Source organism: Haliaeetus leucocephalus, unplaced genomic scaffold, assembly GCF_000737465.1.
Source record: "Haliaeetus leucocephalus isolate CR32 unplaced genomic scaffold, Haliaeetus_leucocephalus-4.0 Scaffold273, whole genome shotgun sequence".
Classification (NCBI taxonomy): domain Eukaryota; kingdom Metazoa; phylum Chordata; class Aves; order Accipitriformes; family Accipitridae; genus Haliaeetus; species Haliaeetus leucocephalus.
In genome coordinates, this window is record NW_010972709.1 from 1,179,995 (window position 1) to 1,196,805 (window position 16,811).

At 59.6% G+C, this 16,811-nt stretch overlaps 2 protein-coding genes across 2 annotated transcripts in view; both read right to left on the minus strand.

Moving 5' to 3' along the window:
* ID1 (inhibitor of DNA binding 1, dominant negative helix-loop-helix protein) overlaps window positions 1-3,010 on the minus strand; it is a 6,010-nt gene extending 3,000 nt beyond the window's left edge. Inside the window, exon 1 of the mRNA XM_010569747.1 lies at window positions 2,930-3,010. Coding sequence (XP_010568049.1) covers window positions 2,930-3,010 — 81 coding nt within the window. The remainder of the gene's footprint in view (window positions 1-2,929) is intronic.
* Window positions 2,843-16,811, minus strand: part of HM13 (histocompatibility (minor) 13) — a 14,254-nt gene continuing 285 nt past the window's right edge. Inside the window, exons 2-12 of the mRNA XM_010569410.1 lie at window positions 15,447-15,545; window positions 13,456-13,538; window positions 12,401-12,489; window positions 11,513-11,598; window positions 11,241-11,366; window positions 9,221-9,278; window positions 8,578-8,661; window positions 8,235-8,271; window positions 7,046-7,148; window positions 6,385-6,470; window positions 2,843-3,229 (exon numbers count right to left, since the gene is read on the minus strand). Of these exons, the coding sequence (XP_010567712.1) occupies window positions 3,148-3,229; window positions 6,385-6,470; window positions 7,046-7,148; window positions 8,235-8,271; window positions 8,578-8,661; window positions 9,221-9,278; window positions 11,241-11,366; window positions 11,513-11,598; window positions 12,401-12,489; window positions 13,456-13,538; window positions 15,447-15,545 (933 nt within the window). The 3' untranslated portion in view covers window positions 2,843-3,147. The remainder of the gene's footprint in view (window positions 3,230-6,384; window positions 6,471-7,045; window positions 7,149-8,234; window positions 8,272-8,577; window positions 8,662-9,220; window positions 9,279-11,240; window positions 11,367-11,512; window positions 11,599-12,400; window positions 12,490-13,455; window positions 13,539-15,446; window positions 15,546-16,811) is intronic.

Below are 16,811 nucleotides of genomic sequence, written 5' to 3' on the forward strand. Positions count from 1 at the left end.
CACAGGGCACGGCCACGCCAGGCCGGCGAGGGGCCGCCGGGGGCTACTTGTGCAGAGGCGATGATGGGGGCCAGCCGGCACCCCAGACCCGGCAGCACCCAGCCTCGTGCTCCGGCACGCAGGGCTCCGCAGGGCTGCGAGCAGGAGGAGGGAAGGCAGCGCGGACACCACGGATCAGGCTGGGCCCCCCCTGCAGTGAACGGGACCCCCAAACCTGGGCTGCTCCTGCCCTGGCTGGGGTTGGGCTCCATCCATGTCCCTCACCCCATGATCGGCCCTGGGGACACGCACGCCTCTGCCCTGGGGCTGCGCAGAGCCTCCAGCTCCCCGTGCCCGCGGGACGGTGCCGAGCTGCGGCTGCAGATGTGAGCCGGGGGCCGCCAGCACAGCTGGAGCGTGGCCGAGGCCTGAGAAAGCCCTTGCGCGTTCCCCTCCCGCCTTCTGCCTTCCCGTTCCCGGCTCCATCCGCTGCAGGCCAGACCAGCTGGAGCCAGGCAGCCCTTCCTGGGATTTATTCCAGCTTCCTGCCCCTCCTCGCCGGCCGGCCGGGGCTGGGGTTGCTCTCCACTGCTTCCTCTCCCCAGCTCGCAGCCGCCGGCCGGGCGCCACTGCCAGCACCCACCACCCAGCAGGACCCCAGGTCTCACTGCTGGCACCCCCACCACGGCCGGGCATGCCCGGCTCTGCACGGTGGGGCACAAGGTGCCGTACTGGGAACCGCAGCACCCAGCACCGATCCCATCGGCTGCGCTCCCGTCCGTGATGGGGAGGCTCTGCAGGGCTCTGGGGACAAACAGCCCCAGTGTCCCCCCTCCTGTCCCAGGCACCAGCACTCCCCATCCATGAAACTGCACCATCCCACTGCCTGGCATTTGCACCCAGGGGTGCCCCCCGTGCACCCCCAACTCAGCCCATCCCACCTTGCTGCAATCCCTGGCAGGAGCTTGGCATGAGGGCAGGCTGCCCAGGGACTCCCCTTGCCAGCGGGCACCTACATCAGTGCCCTGAGGGGGCCACAGGCAGGGGGGATCACCCCAAACCCCACGGCTGCCAGCAGCGGGGCAGGCTGTCTCCGGTCCCTTCCCCGGCTGGACGCAGCTCCGTGGATGGAGGTTTCCTGCCAGAGCTGGTGCATTCGTGTTTCCGCAGCTCCCCCCTCCCCAAGCCGGAGGGACCCCCTCGGCGAGGGGAAGGTGGCCCAGCGGCAGCCCAGACAGAGCGGAGCCGTGTGGCCACGGCGGTGCTGGGAGCGGAGATGCCACAGGGTCCAGGTGCAGCGGGCGAGCGAAACCCGGGGCCACCGAGGCGCCGGCTCCGCTGGCGGCTCCTTGCAGGGCCCAGCACGCTTCCTTCCTTCCAGCCCAGCCCTGGCTTATCGGCTAGGCAGGGCGAGGGGTGACCCTGCTCTCCCCTCCCCAGACCTTCCGCTCCCCGCAGCCCCAGGAAAGCTCCTGGCTCGCTGCCGCACTCCCACTGCACGTACAGCTGGCACGAGCTGCCCCAAGCTCTGATGGGGAGCAGGGAGGCAGGATGATGCCAGTGCTGGGGTACCATGTGCAACCCCCAGCCTGCTCCTGCACGCTCAGAGGGTCCAGAGGCTGCAAGGGGACGGGTGGGAGGCCAGGGTGGCATCAGGCTCCCACCCCCCAAAGCCAGGGAGGATGCAGAGCCTCACGGGATGCGGTGCCAGAGCCGCACCGGGAGAGCATGCACCATCACGCCGTGGCGGTGAGTGGGGCCCTGGCTTGGGGCAGGGTGCTGTGCCCCACGGCAGAGCCAGCGTCGTTTTCCATGGGACACTGGAGGCTGGTGAAATCACATCTGGAGTCTAGACTCAGCGACTCCATGGGCCGGGCCTGGCGGCCACACCATACCCAAGCCCTGCTGCACACTGTTTGCTTAGCTGGAGGTATTTAATTGGAATTAAAGTGGCCCCTCTTGTTTTTGCGGACAGGGCTGTTGGAAAAGGAGCTGTAAGTCATAGAAAACATCTGTAGGAGACTGCGAAGGGTCATTAGATGGCAGAACACGAGGCGCCACTTTTAGTGCTCGCAGCCGACGTGGGGAATAATGGTTCAATACGGCTTTTGTGGAGGGGCTGCCAAGCCGGCAAACACTCTCTATTTATTCTGGCAGTGGGCATGGCCGGAGGGATGCAGGATCCTCCGCACGCCTGCCCCGAGGGTGGGCAGGGAGGACACAGCCGGTGCTGCAGGACACGCGGCAGCCGGCCCCAGCGGGAGCCGAGGCGGCTGCTGGAGCCCTCCCTGCCTGTCCCAGCCCCAGTGGGTGCAGGTGGGTGCCTGGCTCCCTGCAAGGAGGGGGGAGAGCCTGCGCTCTCTTCAACCCGCTCTGGGGCTCAGTTTGGGGTCACCGGGCTCTTTCCCTCCCATGCCCGCTCCCCCAGGCTGTGGGGACTCAGCCCCAGCTCTCTGAACCCCCCCGTGCAGCCAAGGCAGAGCATGTCCCCATCCTGCTGGGTTCCTGTGCCCCAATTCCCGCTCACCCACCCACCCGCTCCAGGGCCAGACCCCGGCTCAAACCCACCCGAGCACAGGCCGGGGGTCAGTGACCACAGCCCTAAATCTGGGTGTTGCAAGGAGGGGGGGCCAGGCTGAGGCTGGCTGGGGGAAGGCTGAGTGCTGGACAAGCAGGAGGGGGAAGGGGACGGTCACTTGGAAACAGCCAGACAACGGCCACGGGCCCCACAGGGAAAACGAGGCTGCTGGTGAGCTGGGATGCTGATCCCAGCCAGGCAGCTGAGCAGGGGCTACAAGCTGGAGCAAGTGGCCATGGCGAGGGCTGCCGGCACAGCTCCAGGGGCACTGCCAGACCAGCAGTCTTTCCTTCGACATGGTTTAATATGAGAGAAAGCAAATGCACAATACAAAATTTAAAAACCGGCCTGTGGTTTGCCCCCCCCACCCACCTTGTACCCCCATAAGAGATAAACAGGCGGGGGGGCGGCGGTGCGGCCCTGGGGGGCCGGCAGGGGGTGGCTATGCGGCATACATCGATACCCCACCTGGGTGGCTGCTCCGACACACACAACACGATGCTCTTGCACAATTGTTTCGTCGTCTGTCACTTGCGGAGGGTCTGGAAGGGCCCCAGCCCAGCAGTGCCGGGCATGGCCCATGGGCAAAGTCACTTCTCCTTCTTGGAGGCTTCTGTCGTCTCTTCTTTGGAGGCCCCCGGCACCTCCTTGGGGGTAGAGCTCTCCTCGTAGCTGGGGACGAGAAAGACAGGAGGGAGGAGTGAGTGGGGCCAGACCTTCTCCGGGGACAAGAGACCTGTGCCAGGTGGGGACAGCCCAGCCTGGGACCACAGGCTTGGGGTCTCCCCTGCTGCACTAGCCAGGCCATGCCAAGGATGGGGGGGCTCTAGCCATTGGCCCCCCAGTGCAGAAAGCCCAACGGGGTGGAAGCCCAGGTGGGGAGACAAGCACTGTGACACCCCCCCAGACACCTCCAGGGATGGATGGGGTGGATCCAGCCAGGGGCTGGGGCTTCCCCCAGCCAAGCCATTGGGCCAGCTCTGTGCCCAGGGGTCTGTCCTTGCTCCCGAGATCACCATCAGATATCCTGGATAGCACCACACTTCCCCCCCCCCACACTGCCAGGCTGAGTGCTGGTGCCAGCAAGGCTGGTTAGCGGGGGGAGCCACAGCAATACCAACAGCAGTGACACCCCGACCACCACCACTTCCAGGGTCTTGCTCGTCTGGCTGCAAACCCACCAGCACCAGCCCCAGGGCCCTGGCAAAGGAAACCCAGGAAAGCTGCCTTCCAACACGAAGCACAACAAGGGCAGAGATGGCAAATCCTCTCTCCCTTCACAGTCTCCTGTCAGACAGGGAGAGAAGCTGGCCTGCAGCAGTGAGGCGACAGCTACTGCCTCTGCCCGGAGAGAGCTGGGACCAGCCCCTACCTGGCCAGAGCGACAGACAGAAAGGGCACCGCGTGCGATTGCTACATGGCACTAGGGCTTTGCTGCCGGCGTCGGCGGGGACAGGACAGTTTCTGCTGCATGGAATCAGCAAGGCTGGCCGGCGAGCCGGACACGGTGGGGAAGTGGGTAAGTCTTGGTGTGTGTGGCAAGATTTCAGCAGAGGATTCATAGCTGCAGGAGAGAGAGGAAGCAGGAGGGGAAAGGGGGAAGACGAGGACAGAGAAGAGAGGCGGGGAGAGAGAAAAAAAAGCAGAAGAGTTTTGGAGTGAGACTGCTGCAAACTCACCACCCTGCGCAGGCAGCCTGCTGTCCCCTCTGGCTGCCAGCACCCGCTAGCTCAGGCTGGGGTGGCCCTGGGGCCGTGCTGACAAGCTCATGCCTGCACCCCCCTTGCCTGCAGACCCCAGGCAGGGCTGCAGCATGGAAGAACAAGGCCTGAGACCCAGGGAGAAGGCAGCTACCACCAGTCTGGGTAGAGCCAGGCAGCTGGAGCCCACAGGAGAGCAAGCCTGAGCACTGGGAAGGCAGCGGTGGAGTGGCCCAGGGGCTGTGCATGCAGCACACTGACGCAGCAGACCCTTTCCTGCTGTTCAAGGACAGCACGTCTGCAGCAGGGGTGAGCGGCAGGACGGGCTTTCCATTGCTGACAGAGGCAGAGCGAAGGTTACCGCCTGCCTAGAGAGGCTTGTCAAGGCTGGGAGCTGCAAAACCGATCCCGATATCACCCACCTCTGCTCCACAGGCACCCCTTCCCCGGGCTCGCAGCTCAGATCTGCTTGCTCCCACCCTCCCTGCAGCACTGCCTGTACTCGCTGCTGCATCAGACCCTCGCTGCCCTCTCCCAGGGCAGCTGATGGCTGCTGCGAGACACCACGTGCAGGCAGCTTGCTGCGTGGAGGCAGCCAGCAGGCAGAGACCACAGGAGAACTGCCAGCTCCGGGCTGCCATCACCGTGGGGAGGATCAGGGTGCACCGAAGCCGCACAGGGCAGCTACGCCTTGGTGGGATTCCTGCGGTGGGAGCCACTGCCCTCCAGGCATGAGTCTCATCGTGTCCCACTTCCTCTGCCTGCAACCGGTGCGACTTGAAGGGTGGCTGGACCCCAGAGCCCATCAAGGTTGCAAACCCCCCAGCCTCCTGCATTTGCCCTGGCAGGACTCAGCCAACAACAGCGGGCAGCGCTTTGCTGCTGGAGCAGCTTGTGCTAATGCTCTGCGGTGGCACTAGACCCCGGTGCCCGGCTGCCAGGCTCCCCGGACGCCTTGCTACCAGGCAGGCTGGACTCGCAGCTCGCCTCTCCCCAGTTTCCCCAGTTTCCTGGCGCGGGAGGCAGTGCTGCTGTCAGCTGGTGAGTCACGGCACCGGGGAGAGCGGCTGCAGGATCCCAGGTGCACAGGAAGGACGATCCCAGGACACTCAGCGCCTGCAGCAGCGATCGTCAGAAGCAAACATCAAAGGAGGGGCAGGTGCGGCAGGGCTGGGGAGCTGGCCCAGCTGACAGCCTGGTGGGAACACACATACCTGCATCTCCCAGGGGAGGGGGAGGAAGGAAGGGCAAACCGGCTCCCCACTGTGCCCCAGTCGGGTGCTGGTTTCCCTCTGAGTAAGCTGGGGGCTCAGGCAGGCCCTCATGGGCAGGGGCACCCCTGGAGCGGGGAGGCTGGGGGGTGCACTGTCCTGCTTTGGGATGGATGTTCCCTTCCCTCCTCTGCTTCAGCCGTCCTCAAACAAGCAACCGCACCAGGCCACCACCGAGCACCTTGAGCACAACCGGCCGAGCACAGTGGAGAAACAGCTCCCAGGCAAGCCAGGCCATGCTCTGCACGGCTCAGAGGGGACAGTCCAGGCAGGAGACCAAAGCTGCCCCCAACAGCAAACAGGCAAATGCCTGGAGCATGGCAGGCTGAGAGAAGGGCTGGAGCACAACAGCACAGCAAAGCCCCCTTTCTCTGCACCTACAATCCTGGGGGCAGGGAGACTGCTGCAAACCAGGATACTTTACTCGAGCGGGGAGGCTGGGATGTGCTCAAACCAGCCCTGGCTCCTCTCAGAGCTGGATTCAGCTCTGTTCTCCCCACCCACGGGCCCTGGGATACAATGACCAAGTATCTCAGCACCAGGTGTGCGGTCCCACCCTCCCCTACCTGCCAGCGCACGGGAAGAGTTTGTCACCAGGGCGTAAAGCAATACCAGATGCTGCCTGCCTGTTGGTACTGCACCAAAGCTCCCACCCGGCTACAAGGGGGTGGCTGGAGCCAGGGCCGGCGTGTACAAACACAGATCCACTCCCTCCACCCACGCACATGCACACGCACACCCAGAGCATGCCCAGATGAACCCGTCCCCCCAGCTGTGCCCAGGCGTGGGAACATCTGCACGCTTCATGCGCTCCAGTGCTGGGGGCAAAACAGCTCCGTCCCCAGCTGACGCTCACCTGAACATTTCAGTTACTTCTCCCTTTGCCAAGGCCACAAGAAGTGGGAATCCGATGCATGCGGGGACCAGGTACAGAAGAGCAGGCTGTCGGGAAGAAAGACAACTGGTAAACCAAACCACAAATCACCCCTTGGGAGGAGCACAGTGACCTGGCCCTGTTTCCTCCGCACCCATGGCATCTGTCACAGCACTGCACAGAGGGTTAATACCCCAGAAAGCGGCTTCAAGAGCCAAGTTTCAGCTGCAGCAGCACAAAACCCTCACTGTGAGGTCCCAGCAGGCCACAAACACACCAAGGGCCCCTGCGCAGACCAGTGACAGCACCCACACTGCATGGGCTCCCAGGGCCCCTCCACAGCACAGAGGGTGGGTCTTCACGGGCAGCTTGGTTGCAGAGAGCCACAAAAACACAGGGCAGGCCAGTTGAGGTGATGTTGTTGGAAACGCAGCTGCCTGAACCAGCCTTGCCCCAAACAGGACTCTGCTCTAGCCAGGCACACAAGCTTTGGGCAGGGCAAGGTACAGGCAGGCATTGGAAAAGCAAAGCCAAGAGAAGGAATGCATCTACTTTTTCCTGGCATGATGCAGGAACCTCGTGGCCAAACTGGCATGTCCCACTTGGGACGTGCATCTGCGGGAGGCAGCACAGCGGAGCTCACCTGGGCGTGCTTGAAGATGTGCATGATGAATATGGTCAGGCCCAGCCCAAAGATGTAGGCCACAAAGCTGGTGTAGAAATACGTGTGCGTGTTCTTCTTCAAGCTGTAGAGAAAGGGAGCAGAGCCCAGTGACCTCAGGTCTGGGATGCCAGTGGCCGAAATGGAGCTGGCCCAGTGCTCTAAGTGCCCCATCTCCCACCACGCTGGGGCACAGGGAGCCGTGCTCTGCCCGTGCTTTCGAGCCAGCACAGAGACTGTCACCAGCACAGCCCCAGGTCCCATGGAAGGAGTGTGGGACTGGATGGGGTGACGCCCAGGTGAGGGGCTGGGGAAGGGAAGGAGGTGCACGATCGTGCTTGCTGGATGGCTACTCGGGGGGAGGAATCGGTGCTGGGACCCAAGGAGAGGGTCCCACCTTCTCCAGGGAGGCACAGCCGGTCCCTGGCACCCCGCTCTCAGCACGTGCTGTTTTATTGCAGGGCAGGCTGCAGGAACTGGGATTCCCAGCAGGTGCAGGCAGGATGTGGGTGGAAACACCTGGAAGAGCTGGCACAGACTGGAAGGTCTGTGCAACAGCAGCGGGAGCAGGGCCACACCACCGGAGTCGCATGAAGCAGCCCATTCCTGGCAGCTCCCCAGCCGGAGACTTTTGGTGTGGGGCAACTGCTGAAAGCTACACCCCAGCAGTAGGTGCAGCTTCCCTGCATAGGAAGGAGCTGCTTCTCCCAACATCAGTGGCAACCCAGAGGCAGCCAGCACTGCCACGCACCGATTTGCTTCCACGCAAACACTTCTCAGGTGCCAGCACCCCATGCTCTTTCCCACACCATTGTTGTTTCCCCTCACTGCCGTAGCAGAGCAGCACTGCCCTCTCCAGTGCCAGGGAGCCAGTGAGGCTCTGTGGGGCTGTTATGTGCTGCCTGCCCTGCCATCCATACAGCAACGCCTGTGAGCTCAAACAACTCGACCCTAGTGCTCAGGACTCACCCACAAAGCCAGCCCTTCTCACCTCTACTCTTCCAAGAGCTTCCCCTTGCACCCCCCATCCCAGCCGCAATCCCGGGTCCCCACGCCAAGCCCCGGAGGGGAGCACACGACTGTGCTCCTGGCTTCCCCTTCCCCTTTTCCTCTACAAAAGCAGCTCAAATATGCTGCAAGATCCAACCTGCCTTCCCTGCCGCCCACTCACCTGATGTCAAACCGCAGCAGCAAGGCAATGAAGATCCCTGCAGGGAGAAGGGGACAGTGAGGGGATGGAGGTCGTAGGGAAGGCCGAGCGAGGCACGGCAGGACCCGCAGCGGCTCCGGGTGCCGTGCCTGGGCTGACAGTGCCCTCTCGCGGCACAAGGCACAGGGACAGCACCAGGACCTGGTAGGAGACACCTCCCCCCCCAGTCCACGCAGCCCCCAGCCCCAGCAGGAGGCCCACAGGGCTCTGGCATGGCCAAAGGCAGAGTGAGGCAACCCACTCAGCTCCCCGCAGCCTGTTCAGACAGGCAATCCTGGTCATGTCCCCCCTCTTCTGTCCTCACCTGGAATGACAATGTCTCCCAGACCCAGCATGGCAAAGTTGTCAGCCTCCAGCCCCTTCTCCAGCAGGTCCTGAGGGAAAACCACTACAAGGAGCAGAGGGAGGAACAGTGAGGGAAGAGTGTCTCTGCTGAGCAGACCTCAGCACCACTGTGTGTGGCAAAAAGGGACCGGAGCAGGGCAAGACCCCTGTCCCCCTCCTCTCCTGCAGCTCCCCTTGTTCTCCTTCCTGGGACAGCTCTGGAAGGGAAACCAAGGGGTTTGGGGCCAGCCCCATGTGCAGGTTTCAGCCCCAGCTCCCAGGACCCAAACGACTGCATGCACCACAACAGCAGAAATTCACCCCTCCCGCTGTTTTTTTGGATGTTTTGATTTGCTGGGATTTTTTTTTTAATGAGCATGTTAAATTGCCCGCTCTGGGGGTGCAGACTAACCCAGGGCTCTACAAATCATCCCTCTCCAGAGACCTGGCCCGCTCCCTGCAGGTCAGTGACACCATCCAGCAGTCTAAGGGGTCACTAGCAGGAAACCTTCCTGCACACATCCCACCTTCTGAGCCATCGCCAGAAGGTGGAGGATGTACAGGGCAGCAACCGCAGCACAACGGACAGCCCCTCCTCCAGCACATGGGGAAGATCTACTCACGTTTTATCGGGGCCTCAAATGATTTGGCAACTGTCACCATCACATTGGTGCCAAACACCTAGGGGCAAGCAGAGGAGTCCGGGATGACCACAGCTGCACAGGGACACACACACATGCTCAGCTACATCACCTCGGGGCCCGGAGTGGCCTCAGTGACAGAAAACAGCCAAAGAGCCGCTGAACTGCGGGCAGAGGAGTCCTGCAAGTGAGCCCACCACCCAGGGGAGAAAGCACAGGACAGTGCTCAAGGCAGGGAGCACATCACAGTCGTCCTGCTTTCAGAGCAGCACCAGAGAGACTGCTCACATCACAGGGCTGCAGTGCTGCCCACCACCCAGCCTTCCCCAGCACCTACCCCTGCAGGTTGGTTCAGCTCTAATTAGTCAACTCAGCGGAAAGCCTGACCACCGCGCAGGATGTTATCTGAGGGCAGGAGTTCCCAGTGGAGAGTCCCAGCCAGTGCCAGGCTGCTGCCTGTGAGCTTCCAACAGGGACTGGAGCAATTCTCGGATCAGCTGCATTTTGCTCTGAGGTCATTTATTTGTACTGCACTATCAGCTTTAAATACTGGCATCGTTTGGGGGATGGACTGTAAACACATAGGTCAACCACCCTTATTTCTGTTCCTTTTCATCTCCAAGCCTCCAGTCTTGGCTATACCAGCAGCAGGCACATAAACCAGGTGCTGGTCAGCACCAGGTGAGCAAGATCCTAGAGCTAGGAGTTAAAGAGAAATGTTAAAGCAAGCATTGGGCATCAGATTAACTCCCACAAGGTGCAGCAAGCTCTGGGCATCGCCATGGAGTGACAGGACTCCACACTGGGACCAGGGAAAATCGTCACATGCAAATTCACCCCAAGACTCTGCAGGGGGCAATATCATCGATCCACTGAGCAGTTCTCCTTCCTCCTTGAAACCCTCCTTGGATCTCACTCTGATTAAATCCATGCTAAGATCCAAGTGACCAGTCCCTGCAGAGGGGCGCAGCAAGAGGGTCTCCACTTCAAGACGGCCCTTCTGTGAGGCTCCAGCAATACATTGACCTGCCAGGGAAGCCAAGGCAGGAGACAGCCGGCAAGCGGAGAGCAGCAAGGGTTGCACTCTTGCTGTCTCTGAAGCACTGGGAAGTTACTCACACCCTGAGCAGAGCATGAGGCACTGGGTGGGCTAAGCCAGAAGGCTGAATCTTCTCCAGCTGAAAGCAGCAGAGGAAGTGGCACACAGGCTAATGAAGCACACAGCTGAGACTGTTAACGAGCCCGTGAAACAGGGGTAGCACGGGCCAAGTACAAAATAACATACAGTAGCCAGGCTTAAATAGGAAAGGATTACTGAGGCAGCTGCAAAGCTGCTGGACAGACCTCAAGGTAATACAAGGCTGTCAGACATTTGGAAACACAGTAATTCAGAAGGTAGAGGCTGCAGGAAGGACTGGGGAATACAGACATTACAAGGAGAAACATGCATCCAGGCCCATTGCAGAGAGATAAGGAAAACCTCAAAATTAAGATGTCGGGGCACTGCATTGGCTGAGGGAAAGAGACTGGAGGCATTCCAGTGTTTGGTCCTCTGTGCAAGAGAACAGGACGCTAACAAAGCTGGCAGATGACAAAGAGGCACAGCTCATACAAGCTGGATCAGCATACGCCAGAGCAGCCTCGTCCTCCAGCCCACCCAGCAGCTCTGTCAGGCATTGGGAAGACCTTAGTGGGAAATACAGGTCACCATAACTGGATATGCCACACACCTGGGTACCCCACAACAGCCCTGACGAGATCACTGCCAGCCCTGGGCTCTCCAAGGCAGAGATTAAAAGAAAATGCATTTGCTGAGCCATGTTCTGCCACTGTTTGATTCCGTCATCATCCCCACCACACCCCTTTGGGCTGAGAAAGTGGAAATCCTGACTGCAAACGTGTGTCCAGCCAGCGTGCTGCCTCTGAAGAGGCATAACGCCACGCACATGCCTTCCGCCAATGGCTGCAACTCGCGTCCGCCCCGGGGAATGCTCCCGTTTACCCAGAAGACGTCGTAGATGAAGAGGCCCCCAAGCAAGATGCAGCCAGTGCTGACGTTGTTCAAGTGCAGCAGCTCCACCCCGTTGAGAGAGAAAGCCAGCCCAAAGAGATTGTTGGCAATCCAGTGCTGAGAACAACAGGAAAAGGAGATTTGGGTCCCACTGCATATGCCAAGCCACGGCCTCAGCCTGCAGAGGCCTTGTGTGGAAAGGGGCCTGCGTCTGATCCAGCCTGGTCCCCGGCCTCCCTGCAACAGGGCTGTGGTGTGCTTACCTTTCTCAGCAGGTACCAGACCCCCACAACACTGCTCAGGGCCAGGCACACAAGATCCTTGGTGTCAAACTCGTAATTCACTATTTCTGCAATAAAAAAGAGAAGTCAGATTTTGGGCAGCCTGGGCAGCTCCCCTTCTGCGCAGGGAAGTGAGAGTGACTTCACAGCTGGGGAGCAACACAGACCACAGCGCCCATGTCCCAAACAAGGGGACTGTACCCACAGAAATGGCCATGCCCATGGTAAACACGTGCAAACTGCATGCGAGCAAGCAGCCGGCCCTGGCAAGCCCGGACCTTCTCCTTCAGCCAGACTCTGCCACATGGACAGCATTTGCGATCCTTCTGTCAATAAGGAAATTGGATTCAGGCACTGTCTAAGGCAGGGAGAGGCAAACCTTCTCCCTCTTGCACCAGTTAACTCCTGGTGTTATCACTAGAAGTAGTATTCCTTTACCAGTAAAGCTACTGGGCAGGATGCTTATCAAAGCATCTTCTACCAGTGCAAAGATTTGAATCAGATCAGTTAAGGCAGCACACAAAAAGTCAGTACTGTGCTACCTGAGGAGCTTAAACACAGACAGTGCATTTAACAGCAGCCATAGCTCCATTCCTATAGCACTCTGGGATTTGTTTCTGGGGTTTCCCTGCCAGCCAGAGGCAGCAGAGAGGGAGAGTGCCAGCCAGTGCAAGAAGATGCACACAGCAGCCCCAGCTCTGCAGAGACATGCAGGGCTCACTGGCTACAGAAGCACAGAGGGGAGCAAAAGGCAAGTCTTTAAGAAGGTTATTTCAACGGGCTGAAAGTCAAAACACCAAGTGAGCAAAACCCACAACAGTAAAGGCAGAAAACATGCAGGCCCCCAGAGAGATTGGCGAGCCAACGTACCCTCCTTGCTTTCCCCGGAGCCTTGGGTGAAAAGGAGCTGGTACTGTTTGTTGGGGAAATTTGCAGGGAAGAATCTGTTCATCATGGGGCTGAAACGAGAGGTGTAGACAAGGGCAGCTCAACATAAACCCCGCAGGATGCACTGCCCAGCACCTCTGCGTGATGGCGTCACAGAACGGATGCTGGCCCACACCCCCTCCCGAGACATGGAAACGCCAGGTTTCACATCAGAGACTTGCAGGTGCCCCAGCTTCAGTCACCAAGCTGCAGATATGGGACCTCGTCCTCCCCAAAGGTCTGATGTGCCCATATGTGACAGTCCCCCAAAATGCTCTAGGGCAACAGGCACAGAGCATCACTCGCAAGAAGGAAGAACCCGCTCCAGACACCAGCATGCACCCTGTGCCCCCCAGCAGCCCCCTAGGCACCCAGAACTGGCTGGGCCACCACTGAACAGCTCTCCTGCAGAGCCGGGAATGGAGACAAAGCCCTTACCCAGCACCGGTCTAGGGAAAGCATCTGGTCCCCAACACCCTAGAGCTCAGGAAACAGGAAACCAGTTTTACTTTTTCAGTTACTGAAACAGCCTGAGCTTTCAACACCTCATACCAAGCATCAGCGTGAGAGGCCAGGGACGTTATCGTGAGCTCCAGCTGCCTGTTTCAGCCGTCCCAATAAGGGGAACACGGGTGCCGAGGAGCTCTCCCCTCCACAGGGCAGCAAGGACTGTGCCAAGCCATAACAGCTCCTCAGGGTGAGCTGGCCTTGTCCCATTATGGCGGCCACCCACACTTCCACGAGCTCTCCCAGTGATGCTGTACAAGGTACCGAATTGCCGGGACCCCCGAGACTTTGGTTCCCCCACAAGGAAGGATTCACAGCATGCTCTGGGCCCTTCACACTGCCAAGGAACAGCACCCCAAGAGCTGGGACCTGGCTCTGCTTCAAGGCAATGGTGCTCTAGAAAGCCCCCAATAAACTCAATGCCCCGCTGCCTCGCAGAGCGGGAAGCCTTGGACACCCCTGCCCCAGTCGCACCCTTCCCTCTGCTGTACCTGATGGTGTGGGACAGGGCGAGGATCCCCAGCACGAAGAAATACATGGAAAGCAGAAGATTGATGTACTCTTGAGAGAATATCTGCAAGACAAATCCAGAAAGGGGTTAGTTACCGCAGCATCCTCCCCATCTACAGCACTTCATGTTTCCATTAGCAGCTGCTGTGTCAGTGCTCCAGGGAGATGAGAAAAGCTGGAATAACCCAAATTCTTGCACTGCTGATGGGATATATGTTGGAAATAGCCATGTGCTTGCAGAACAAGCACAGTGGGCCTGCGAGCTGTCGCACATCTATGAGCTGCTCAGGTCAAAAAATAACTCCTGTGCTTCAGAAAGGAGGACAGAGCTTCCCCTGCGTGTCCCTTGCAGAGTGAGCCAGAGCAGGGAGTGAGGCACTGTGCCACTCCCGAGGGCTGCCCCAGCAGAGGGGAGCAGCAGCACCCCCACCTCACTACTGCAGCGGGCCGAGCGCATCCTGCCCTAATTAAACCAGGTATTATTAGAAATCCTGTCCTCCAACGCACACGCTGCCTTACTGCCAAATCACACCCCTACAGCCCAACACAGGGGGACCCCATGGTCCTCCATGCTCTCCTGGAAGGGGGATGCTGGAATACAAGAGCTCATGGCAGATCGCAGATATTAAAAGGAAGAGCTGCCGATCATGCAGCGACTTCAGCGGGGCCACGCTGCACATTCAGTACTTTCTTTTCCTGGTGCCTCCATCCCAGCCAGGAGCAAGAGGCAGAAAAGGCACCTGAGGAGATGGAAGAGTACCCTGAGACATGGGCCACAAAGAAGGGGTAGGCTGCTGGGGGTCCTTTCAGTGGCCAGAGGGGCCCAGCAGCAGGGTCTGGTGGCTGCTCCATACCTCACCATTAGGAGAGGCTCAGCAGATGCTCAGCTTTACTACTGGTGACCTAAAAGAGGAGCTGCAGCCCCAGTGAGCACACAGGCTAAACTTCATTGCTGGGAAAGCAGGGCATATTGCTAGGGAGGCCTGATCCTGTCTGCTGCTGCAGAGCTGACCTCTGCGGCTGAGCAGGCTGAGGCATGCACTTGCCTTCCTGGTGCAGCCGCAGCATGAGCCGGTGCCCGGGCCCACGCTGGTGTAAGGAGCTGCACAGCATGGCTGTCAGCCCACACAGCTGCTCGACCCAGGGTAGGAGCCCACAGTGTCAGTCGGCTGCTGCGCAGTAACTGTGGTGGGCAGAGAAGGGCCTGTAAACTGCAATATTCCCAACTTTGCACCTTAAACCTCACCTGGCCAGCCAGGAGCACCCTGACACCTCGCAGGCAGCCCAGGACAGTGGGGCTGGAAGCCACTGTGTCGAGAGGACCGCTCTGCGCTGACAACCCCACAGCTCATCAGGCCCCTCCAGAAGCTCAGCCGCACACCAGACGTGTGTGGGCAGCCAAAGGTGCTTTAAGTGAAGATACCTTCTCCACACAGCTGAAAGCACCTGCTGCTGGGATCTCCTATCTGTGACTCAGGAATGGTCATCTAACTCTACTTGTTGGCTCTGCATGTCTAAAAGACTTCACCTGAACACACAGGGGCTCACCCATGAGCTAGCAATCCCCCAGGCCTGCAGCCAAGACAGCTTCAGAAGCACAGCACGGGGCACAACACAGAGACAGAAGCATTTGCAACTCAGCAGTCCCTGGCACCCTCTGGTTTCAGTCCATGCACCATCAGGTCACCCCGTGGAGGCAGGCAGAGCTCAGGGGTGAACTCACCCCTTGGCAGCTGTCCAGAACCAACTTGTGCACAAACAGGCTCTGATTTCCCCCAAGCTGTGACAGTTCAGGCGAGAACTGACGTCCTCCTGCGTGGTGACACCAAAGGGCTCAAGCCATGCAGCCTTACACACTTTCTGTCCCAACACTAAGGGCCAAAACTCGACTCAGCCCCACTTTGGGAGCTCCTGACCAGACAGGGAGGATGGCAGGCACTGGCTCCAGCACCCGCTGACACTGCTCACTTACTTTAAAGAAGAGGTAGAGCCCCAGAAGGGTGCAACTGGCAACAATGGGAAAACGAGCAGCGTCTCGGCTGGTAATGGTCTCTGGCATCTCCGAGGAGTTCTGGGGAGGGAAAGAGAGGACAGGAATGGATCAGCCCCTGCTCTGGCTTCATACCTGAGCAGGAGGTGAACAGACACAACAAGTGGGACTCTGCGGCAGCTTCGAGAGGGGCAGGGCACCCACTGGCTGTGTCACAGGTAGAGCCTGCGACAGGAAAAGCAAACTTCGCACTCGTCCTTCCAAGGGCTGCCACAATTTACTGCTTTTTTTCCTCTTGGAGAAAGGAAAAAAACCCCTGCACTGGCGTTGCTCCCTTCTCCCCCTGCCCAGTGGGGAGCTGGGCTCCCTTGCCGCTCATGGCTGTCCCTTCCCCGCCAGCCTCCCCATCTGTGCACACCATATGTTGATCACCCTCTGAATGACATTCCTCTCCAATCATCCTTTTATCCCTCACCTTGCTCTTGGGACACTCGTTGTGCTCAGAAACCCCAGATTTATAAACCCCTTTTGCCTTCTGAGACATCTTTGCACCAGCTCAATCAGCCCCCTTTCAAGCCATTTCCCACAAGAGACCCTTCAGCTTTCAGAGGAGAGGCTGAGGGCTGCCTGTCCCCTGCCTGCCCCCCTGCCCAGCTGGCTGCTGCTCAGAGATCTAATCTCTCATAGGCAAACACCTGCGGCCAGCAGCAGAGCAGAAGCCCTTATGCAAAGCAACCTTGCAAAGGAACAACAGTTTATCCCGGTCACAGCAGCTGCCACACAGCGCTCAGCAGCACAGAAGAGCCACTGGCTCCCTGCGGCATGAGCAAAGAGAAATTCCTCCTCAGAACCACACTCAGGCCCTGCTCACAGACCTCAGCTGCCTGGGCTGCCAGCAAGCCCACTAACACCAGCCGAAACCCCTGATGTAAGACTTAAGGGCAGACAACAGGCTTTAAAAACAGTGTAAAACAGTCCCTCCTCCTGAGCTTCGGGAGCCGAAGGGTTGGGATTTAAGTCCTAGCTGCTACCAGAGGCCAGGCACAAGATGCAGAGAGCAGCACGACGGGCTGCAGGGACAGCACAGGGTGTGTGGGCAGGAGGGCTCCGCAGCACCCCAGGGACCAGCCTGGGTGCTGTGGGGTGGGTGAGCAAAGCCACATACGAGCTCCCCCTCAAACACAGCATCTCTTGCAGGGGTTTGAGGGGCGGTCAGGAGTTTTGCAGCACTTGAACTGATCGGGACAATGAGGAAGGGGGCTGGAGAAGACTCAGGGGCAGCCGGATCTCCCCCGCCTCCACTGGGCCGAGGGTCTCTCTGCCTTTCCAGGGACAGTGTCGGGGGGG